This window comes from Mastomys coucha, unplaced genomic scaffold (assembly GCF_008632895.1).
Source record: "Mastomys coucha isolate ucsf_1 unplaced genomic scaffold, UCSF_Mcou_1 pScaffold21, whole genome shotgun sequence".
Taxonomy (NCBI): domain Eukaryota; kingdom Metazoa; phylum Chordata; class Mammalia; order Rodentia; family Muridae; genus Mastomys; species Mastomys coucha.
Window position 1 is genome coordinate 72636385 of NW_022196904.1, and position 10663 is coordinate 72647047.

General features: G+C 42.0%; 1 protein-coding gene and 1 pseudogene across 1 annotated transcript in view; both read left to right on the forward strand.

The window, feature by feature from the left end:
* Nucleotides 1–10663, forward strand: part of Adamtsl3 (ADAMTS like 3) — a 294408-nt gene that overhangs the window by 281598 nt on the left and 2147 nt on the right. The window contains exons 27-29 of the mRNA XM_031384883.1: nucleotides 738–942; nucleotides 4521–4618; nucleotides 9928–10139. Of these exons, the coding sequence (XP_031240743.1) occupies nucleotides 738–942; nucleotides 4521–4618; nucleotides 9928–10139 (515 nt within the window). The remainder of the gene's footprint in view (nucleotides 1–737; nucleotides 943–4520; nucleotides 4619–9927; nucleotides 10140–10663) is intronic.
* On the forward strand, nucleotides 2500–3099 carry LOC116102504 (annotated as a pseudogene).

Genomic DNA, 10663 nt, shown 5'->3' on the forward strand with positions numbered 1-10663 from the left:
CACACATACACACACATACACACACACATACACACACACACATACACACACACATACACACACATACATACACACATATACACACATACACATACACACACACACATACACACACATACACACACATACACACACACATACACACACATATACATACACACACATACACACACACACACACATACACAGACACACAGATAAAAATGATAGTTTTTTTTTAATAGGAGAATCTTCCTGTTATGTAGTTCCATTTCCTATACCAGAGTTCACACAGCAGGTGGGTGCCCATGCCTCCAAAGAATGTGAGGAGCAGAGTCACTGTGCCAGGCTCTGTCACAGCTGCTTTGTGGCATGTTCATAAGGCCTGGTGCTGCAGGCATTCTAGCTGCCATATATTTTAGTAACTACTGTCATCTCTAAATGGAACATGTCACACTGAGAGTCACACTTCTGAATGCATAAATCTTATGACCCAGAATCCACAGGGAACCTAACCTTTTGGGTGCACAGTGACAACTCTCCACTACACCTTGCATGTAGCACACTCATCATTGCACTGGTTCTTTCTACCTGGTGACACTGCTGTCCCTGGGGAGAGGGGAGGAGGAAGACTGGGAGTCGCCTATACTGCCGTCCTGGAGAGACATGTGACTCCCCGACACCACCATAGTGTTAAGATCAACAAATCAGCTTTTTCATGGCAGTCCTTACTAAGGCCCTGTAGTTTTTGTTCCTAGGTGGTTTACAAGCGTGTGGTCAGAGTGCTCTGTGTCTTGTGGTGAAGGATTTCACAGTCGGCAAGTGACGTGTAAGCAGACAAAAGCCAATGGGACTGTACAGGCAGTATCCCAAAGGGCATGTGCTCCTAAAGACAGGCCTCTAGGGAGAAAACCGTGTTCCGTTCGTCCATGTGTTCAACATACCATTGACCCAGGAAACCAGGTAACCTTATGGTTGGCTGTGTTATCTGTAATCAGCAATTTGTTACTAATGAACTTTACAGTTGTTTTAGAGTATCTAACTTAAAGTATTTGTTCAATATCCAAATGAGAAATATAGTATGTTTGTACCACACGGATGAGTTTGATGGGATGTATCATATAAGGCGATCCAGGCACAGAACACAAAGACTTTTATTCCACTTATATATGACTCTAATCAAGCTCATAAAGCAGTGAGTAGAACTTTTACGTAGCTGAGTGACTAGGGGATAGGAGGTAATTTTAAAGAGTGCAAAGTTGTAAGATAAATATGTTCTGGTGAGCCATTATGCAAATAAGTGTTTATATCTAACAATGCTGTGTTGGATACTTTAAAACTGTTACTGGGCCACAGTTTTTCCCTTTTATTGAAAATATATTTTCTCTCATATAATATATCCTAATTACAGCTTCTTCTCTCTTTATTCTTTCAAGTTCCTTGCCACCTCCCCTCCCATCGGATCCTCCTCATTTCTGTCTCTCATTAGAAAACAAAATGCGCCTGTTGTGGTGGTGCACGCAAGTAGGATTTGCTGAAGGAGGCAGAGGCAGGAGGATCACGAGTTCGAGGCCAGCCTAGGCTACACATTAAAAAAAAAAAGAAAAAACAAAACAAAACAAAATGCTTCTAGGGTATAATAATATAATACATAAAATCTAATAAGATGAAACAAAAACTAACATATTGGAATAGGACAAAACAAAGAAACAGAAGGAACAGAGTCCAAGTAAAGACACAAGAAACAGATACAGTCTCTGAGACTTGTTCACACTCAGAAATCCCATTAAAACAAACAAAACAAAAAAACAGGTAGCCATAATACATATATGAAGGACCTGTAGGGTAAAAAGAAAAAAATTAAATAATTAAAATAAAAAATAAAATGAAAAAAAGCAAAACCGTGACATGGCATTTATGAGGCAAGGAAGCTCCAAAGAGAGCTCTGACCGCCCTCCTGGTCCTCTGAGAGGCCACCCCATTCCTGCTGCCATTCAGTCTTGTCACCTGCCTTTCCTCGCCTGAAGAACTGTATCTCATGAACCATGAGCCAAATTAACCCTTTCCTCACTTAACGTTGTTTCCTGTCAGTGGTTGGTGTCACCAGTAACCACAGGAAACAATTCCCTTTCACCAATGCTGCAGGGTAACCGTGCACCCACAGAAAAGCATGAAGCCACGCTCTCTGCTTACAGGGAGTACCAACACCACAAAATTCATCAAAGGCATTTAAGAGTCAATGCTATAAAATGTAGGGGGGAAATAGACATGATTCTTCATTCACACTGTAGGAAATGATATTTTATATACAACATCGACTACATAGACAAAAGAAGAATAACTTGAATCATATCAAAACTAAAACATCTGTGCTACACTGGGTTACCATCAAGACACTAACTGATAACCCATAGGATAGGAAAAAGATTTAAATGACACATCTCTGAAAAGGAACTTATGTCTAAAATACATCTTAAAAGTCACCACTCAATAGTTAACACAACCCTCTTTGCCCTATCTACTGCGAGAATGAAGACCATTCTCAGCAATCAGACTGTCGACATTCCAGAAAATGTCGACATCACTCTGAAGGGGCTCACCGTCATTGTGAAGGGCTCCAGGGGAACTCTGCAGAGGGATTTCAATCACATCAATGTAGAGCTGAGTCTCCTTGGAAAGAAAAAGAAAAGGCTCCGGGTTGACAAATGGTGGGGTAACAGAAAGGAACTGGCCACTGTCAGAACCATCTGCAGTCATGTTCAGAACATGATCAAGGGTGTCACACTGGGCTTCCATTACAAGATGAGGTCTGTGCACGCTCACTTCCCCATCAACATCGTTATTCAGGAAAAAGGGCTTTGGTTGAAATCTGAAATTTCTTGGGTGAGAAATACATCTGCAGCGTTCGGATGAGGACAGGTGTTGCTTGTTCTGTCTCTCAAGCTCAGAAGGATGAATTAATCCTTGAAGGAAATGATATTGAACTTGTTTCAAATTCAGCCACTCTGATTCAGCAAGCCACAACAGTTAAAAACAAGGATATCAGAAAGTTTTTGGATGGCATCTCTGTGTCTGAGAAGGGAACCGTACAGCAGGCTGACAAGTGAGGCCTCAGTTTCCTAGCTCCAGAAACAAGGTCCTGATCATGAGTACAATTTGGGCTCTTGGGAGAATAAAAGATTTATATATTGAAAAAAATAGTTAACACAAACTAATTAAAGCATGAATGAGGGGTTTAAATAGACATCTCTTGACTAAAGGCCATAAAATGGCCAAGGAGGACATCAAAAGATGCTCATCATTAGTTATTAAAGAAATTAACTTAAACCATAATGATGTGCTACTTTACAGTAGTTTCTACACCACTGGCCTAAAAACAGATAGTTTAACAAGAAAATGCCTAACCAGATCCTGCAGGACTATAGGTGGGGTGAAGTGGTGCAGCCCCATCGCAAAACAATCCACAGGTTCTTAGGGAGTTGAAAATGATTGAGGAGGACCCAGCAGCTTCCTTGCCAGGTGTGTCTCCAAGAGCAGTGAAAACACCACATGAACATTTACTGATGAATATGATGACTTAACTACTCATGATAACCAAACAGTGGGAACAACACTGGTAACAGTAATACCACCAACAACACGATGAAGCAAGTGCAGAGGTACCTGAGCTCTGGCATGTTAGGACAGCAAATGCCATGAAAAGGAATGTGGGACTGGCATACTCTACACCGTGGACAGACCTTGAGAGTCTTGGGAGTAAAAATGGAAGACAGACACAGGACTCCATTGTTGTGTCTAGCATAAGTAAATCTGTCAAACAAGGCAGCTTTGTGACTGCCCAGGCCTGAGAATGGAGGGGTGAGTGCAGAGGGCTGTTGGGTTTCTGTGATGGATGATGGTAATGTTCCAAACTTGACTGTGGTGTGACAAATCTGAAAGTCATTACAATGTGTGTTTTAAATGATTGATAATTACATGGCTGGTGAGTTAAAGCCCAATGAAATACAGTTATGAGATTAAAAGATTGCATGAAATGGGTTAAGTCAGGTAAGAGAAACAAGCAAAATCAGAGAGTACACTTAGAACGTGCTCTACGCACATCTGCCCTGACTGGGGAGCTCCTTGTATAGTAGTAAAAATGTAAAAGACTTTTCTATGCATAATATGATTATGAGGAAAGTGAATAGGCATTATGGCTATGCAAAACTTCAAGGGCTGCAAATCAGACTTGAATTGCTTCTCCTGTAGCTGAACTTGCCTTAGCACAGATGCCTCCATCTTTGATCGGAGCAGGAAAAAAACAGACTTGGCCTTCACTTATTGCTTTAAATATATCTATTTCCATACTTAAGCCTAACAATTCAGACTTGATCCCAGCCCTCTCCCTTCTTCCTGAGCTTCAGGAGGTCCATCTGCAGAGCCATGATCCACCTCTTCTAACTCACCATCCTTGGCTGATCCACCTCAGCACAGATCGCTGTACACACGGTGAACCTGAGCACTCGGGGCCCTTGAGACACTCTTCTGTGCTTCTCTTCTAGTGTCCTGGACCTTGCATGGGCCATGCCACGAGGATGTACCACCACCACACTGCTTGTGCCCACAACAGCTCCAACTCTGACTGTGAGGACAGAAGGAGGTACTGACCCCACCCCAGTGCAGCATGCACCTCCCCTGGAACTTTCAGGGAACAGGACTGCCTAAAATGGAATTATTCCTAGTTTCTGTTAGTCCTCATAATTGAAAATTCCTATTCAATTATGATTTATTTAGTGCCATCCTCGACAGTATACATTATACTGAGATATGGCCAATAAATACTATTTGTAGTCACACTTATTTGGATATTAAACAGAAAGAGAAAATAATCTAAAGTGTGAAATGTAGCATCCAAAATAGATTTTAAACGTGTTTGTTTATACATGTATATACTTAAATATAAACATATTATGAATATATTATGTAGAATATATTTATAATTTATATAAACATATTTTATAAATATATTATGATATATTTATTATTTATATAAATATATATAAATAAGAATGATTTATTCCTATTAGAAGCTGTATTGATCTGGATATTAGCGTAATGATATAGCATAGAATAAAAACAAATATTTTTGTTTTCAAAGGGGATGGTTGTTTTTCTTTTGCACGCAAATCTGAATGGACAGGTGGTAGATTTGAGCTTGACTCCTGAGAACATCCAGATGGCCAGCCTCCCTCTGCTGGCTGGCTCTGCTACCTCAGAAGATAACATCTCAGCCATCAGCAAGTGTGAGGGAACTTGCTTGAGAGTTATACAACACAAGGAAATTTTCATTCCATTATTCTTTATGGTGTGACCTTTGAATACCTAAGTGTCTCAGTCTGCAAGTGGAATATTATCATCCGTGTAAACGTCAACTTACTATTAGTGAGCCCAGTGTCAGTGTCCGAGCAGTCCTGGTCACAGAGGACACACCCTGAGCCCAGTGTCAGTATCCGAGCAGTCTTGGTCACAGAGGACACCCTGTATCTAATTCTTTCTTACTCCTCCACATACTGAATCCTGCTGAGGAACGTGGAATGACCTTGACTGTTGGCTTGGTTACTGTTCTGAGTCTTCAGTAAGGTTTGGCAATGTAGAGTCAGCAGTATTTCCTATTCCCACAAGGTGATTTCAAGCCAGAACCATTCTCCTCAAATGGAAAATGTTTGGAGCAGCTGCCCTCATTCTCAACAGACAACTTAGCCTCCTGCTTTAGTGAGAAGATAGAGACCACACACAGATGTGCACCATCCCAGATGTTTTCCTTTGCAGTCATAAAGACATCTTTACAACACAAAAGCTCATATGGATGGAGCCTTTTATTTTAACATAATATACATATTTTTCTGAAATTTGGCTTTATATTTAAGAATATATTATAAACATGTTGTATCTTAGTACACCTTGACTTTATTCTATTTAAGTATGATATTAAATAGTCTACTATTTCTTTGATGGTATATTGCTTCAATTGTTTGCTTTTTCAAACAGATGCTGCAGTAAACATCTTAGAATGTATGTCTTTATGCCCAGAGAGTTACATTTTTATGGGGTAGACATTTAGAAATCAAAGTGAATTCATACGCATCCTGTTGGTCTCCCTCTCTCCATCCTGCCTTTTACAGCCCAGTCTCCATGCTACACATCAAGAGAGTGGTCCAAATGCAAGCCTAGTCAACTACTACTGATGAAGGAGGCTCACCAAAACCTTTAATGTGGGCTATGTGCTTGACTCAGTTTCCTCCTTCTTCACTGCATTCTCCTCTCTCTCTCTCTCTTTCTCTCATATACCTCACTCTCTTCCTCTGTCTCCCTCTCTCTTTCCATCTGTCTGTCTCTCCCTCTCTCTCTTTCATATATATGAAATACATATGATATACTAAATTATATCCTTATGGTCCTTGGATAAAACTTATAGGTTCAATCAAAAGCAGCAAAAATAAGCAGCAGAAAATGTAAACAAAGGAAAAGGAGGCATGGAGGTTCTGACTCTGATCAGTCTGGATCTTACATGAAGGATATGGAAGTGAAGTGGAAGAGTGTATTTGATTTGAATAGTAAATGGAGATTTCCAAGAGCTGTGCTTGAGTGTGAGGTGTCACGCGCCTTCCACTTATATGGCCTTATCTGCTGGGTTGGCTGACCTGTGTCATAACCTGTTGTCCTTCAGGTTATGGTGTTACTTTGCCTCATATGTCTGGTGTTTGTGAGTAGGGGACTAAGTTGGTTAGTAGAGAGAGCTGCCGAGGAGAGTTTTCTCTGAAGCTTTATAACCTTGTTTTTCCTGCAGACATCTGCTGGATTGGTATGCATGCTATCTGTGGGTTTAGAGAAGGTGTGTATTAGAAGTTACAGAAGGTGGCCTTAGATATCCCTTCAAAATGCTTAGCGAGGAGCAGTGGGCTGGAGCAGACACACTCCAGAGGCCACAGCAGGGTCTCAGTAGATGTAAGATGGTGTTTTGTACGAAATCACGTTGGGGCTGGGGTAGAGATTCAGTGGAGGGTGTGCTGTCTTAATTCTAGTCTTTGAATATGTGAGGGTTTTGTAGGTATCTGACCTCTGCAGTAGGAGAAGGCCAGGGAGTATTCAGTTTGCACTGTTGGTCAAAGTGACTCAACTTTGTGGGATTAAGATCTATACCCACTGGGGAAAACAAAAGTTAACAGGACTCCCTGGGTCCTCTTTTTAAACCTTATAACCAGTTTGATAGGATAGCATGGTTTCCTAGTTAAACCCTTTGATGGTGTCTCCGCCTACTGGCAAATCCAAGTATTGCTTCCACTTTGTGTAGCACTCTTCTTTACAAGTCAGATTGTCACACGTTTCTCCATTTTCTTACCCTTCTAATGATATTTCAACATCCCTTAGAAGAGATGCTGAATAAGCTGTAAATTAGTTACAGTGATGGCCAGAGAGTCCAATGGGGCTTAGAGCAGATACAGCAGGATAATACCTGGAGAATGGGAAGCCACTGGCTTGTTCTTCTCTCAGTGCTGAAGCTTTTTGTACTTGGCTTTGTTATTGGCTTTTTCTAAACAGCCTTCCACCTCTCTGGTCTATGTGGCAGACACTATTATACCAAGCTTCATGTCTTGTTCCATATCTTCCAGATTTCAAAGAGAAAGGCGACTACTGAACCACCTCAAGTTAGGAACCCCTTCCAGTCATCTTTGGGAAAAGAGAATGCCTCCTATCTTGCACATGTACCTTCCATGGCAATATGTCCTAGGGAACAAGAAAAAAAAATCCCTAAAAGTGGATCTTCTGAGAGGCTGTCCTCTGAGGTCATGATCTTTCCAAACATCAGCGACCACTGAATTTCTTTTCTGTTTTAGACCTCACTTTCCAAGTTCATTTGGTCTCTGTATTCACTGAATGAATCTACATGTGGCCTGAATGAATCTAAATGTAACTGTGACCACACACCACTAGGCAGACAAGGTTGCAGGTGTATATATTCTTGTTCATAGTGCAGTATTTTCAGGGCTTACCAACAGCATATAAGGCCTGTGAACAGTGTTCAAGTGGCTTATCATGGTAGTAACTCTCTTGCTTGCCTAAACTGATCTGCTCTAAATTGTCAGGAGAGTCCATTCTTGGGTTTTGCATTGATTTGAAATTGAAAACAAGCAGCTCGTTGACTGTGCCTTTTTTTTTTTTTTTTTTTTTTTTTTTTTTTTTTTTTTTTTTGTCAGATCATGTTTCAGGGGGGGATGCTCAGCCTCACTCTAAACGGTATGGCATAGAAGCAGGGGGTATAGTTCAGTGTGTGTGTGTGTGTATGTGTGTGTGTGTGTGTCTGTGTCTCTGTGTGTGCCTGTGTCTGTGTGTGTCTGTGTGTGCGTGCCGGTGTTGGGAATTGAAGCTAGGGCTTTGATCTACTGCTAACTATATTCCCAGGCCTGACTCTCTCTCTCTCTCTCTCTGTCTCTCTCTCTCTCTCTGTCTGTCTGTCTTTTCTTTTTTATTAGATATATTTTCTTTATTTACATTTCAAATGTTATCCCCTTTCCTGGTTTCCCATAAAAAAAAAAACAAACTGTTCCCTCCACCCTCCCCCTGCTCACCAACCCACCCTCTCATGCTTCTTGGCTCTGGCATTTCCCTACACTGGGGCATAGAGCCTTCACGGGACCAAGGGCCTCTCCTCCCATTGATGACCAACTAGGCCATTCTCTGCTACATATGCAGCTGGAGCCATGAATCCCACACCATGTGTACTCTTTGGTTGGTGGTTTAGTCCCTGGGAGCTCTGAGGGTACTAGTTAGTTCACGTTGTTGTTCCTCCTATAGTGCTACAAACCCCTTCAGCTCCTTGAGTACTTTCTCTAGATCCTTCATTGGGGACCCTGTACTCAGTCCAATCTCTCTCTCTTTCTTTCTCTTTCTTTCTTCCTTTCTTTCTCTTTCTTCCCTTTCTTTCTTTCTTTCTTTCTTTCTTTCTTTCTTTCTTTCTTCCTTCCTTCCTTTCACAGGGCCTTCCTGTGATAGTACGTACCCATCTCAGGTATCACCAGCTCCCCAGAAGCCTGGTCAAAACCGGGACACTAATGTGCATTTTTTTCTTCTTTCTTTCTTTCTTTGTTTCTTTCTTTCTTTCTCTTTCTTTTTATTCCTTCCTTCCTTTCTTCCTTCCTTTCTTCTCTTTCTTTTCCTTCTTTCTTTTAAATTTTGCCTTTTCTGTAGCTGAGGTAAGCTTGACCTCCGAGTCCTCTGCCTCAGACTCCCAAGTAGCGGGAGTTAACAGGCCTGTTCCCCCACAACCAGCTCAGGCCTTGGTTTTAGATAGAACACGCTAAGATGCAGAGACGTTGTGCTGGCCATCAGTGAAGCAAAGCCTTTCCTGGTGATCAGCATTCCTTTGCCGTAATCACACACCCCATTGATTTTCCTTGTATACATCTACCTGCATGTGAGCACTCACCTCTGGCATCTCACAGGACATTGCTCTCTTCATGCCTCCTACTGTGGCAGCTCAGCCACTTGCCTGTCCTCTTTTCTTCACATGCTTCAACTTCATTTCACCCATTTCTTCTTTTTTATACCCATGTGTTCGACATGCGAAGCCTTAAATAAATGCTTACTGACTATTTTCTAGTAAGTCTTCCTCTCTCCCTTTTTATCAAATGTCTTTGTCAATTTCCAGAGCCTTTCTACCATGTCTAGTGATGATGTGAGTAGACTATAGGTTCAGTCCCAGTATCTGGGGGAATGGTCTGTATTCTGAAGCATCTACTTATCTTTATCATGGTCAGATTGCCCTACTATTCTGCTTAGTCAGCCATGAACAGTACAAATCAGTTTTTATGAGGAAGCCTTTAGTACATTTAATTCAGAGAAGTAGAAAGGGCTTGATCAATGCCAGCAAACAGTGGCATCTTCTCACTTTTTTTTTTTTTTTCATTTCAGACCTGCCTTTAGAAGGAACTGCACCTCGGGGCCCTGTGAGGCATGTTGGCGTGTGGGTCCCTGGAAGCCCTGTACAGCAGTCTGTGGCAGGGGCTTCCAGTCTCGCAAAGTCAACTGCATTCACACAGGGAGCTGCAAACCTGTGGCTGACAGATACTGTGTACAGATGAAACCATCTTCCTGGAGGCACTGTCTTGGGCCTTCCTGTGATAGTACGTACCCATCTCAGGTATCACCAACTCCCCAGAAGCCTGGTCAAAAGCGGGACACTAATGTGCCTTCCTTGTCCAGGGGTGAGGTTGTGGGCAGCAGCATAGATTCTTGAAGTAGTAGCAGCCACTGCACACACATTTTCCTTTGCAGTCTCCTCTGCTAAAACCAAGCCCGTGGGGCTTGTATAGGTGAACAAATGTCCCAAAATTACATAGTGAATGTAATTACATGTTACTTTTCTATGGGATAAGTATGAGACATTCATAAATTTTCCAAGAGGCCTATGACCGTACAAAAAGTAACCTCCGCCCTCAGCACTGAGAGAAGTGGGGTGGGTGAGAGGACCTGAGACCACGGGAGTGCTCAGGGCATCATATGAAGCCAGCTGGCCATGTGGAGAAGTGAGCCTACTGTGTGTCTGACATGAGTACAGAGCACTAGCCCAGGCATGCCCTGGTTCTTGCTCACTCTCTAATGAACCCATGCTATGGATCTCTCTCTCTCTCTCTCTCTCTCTCTCTCT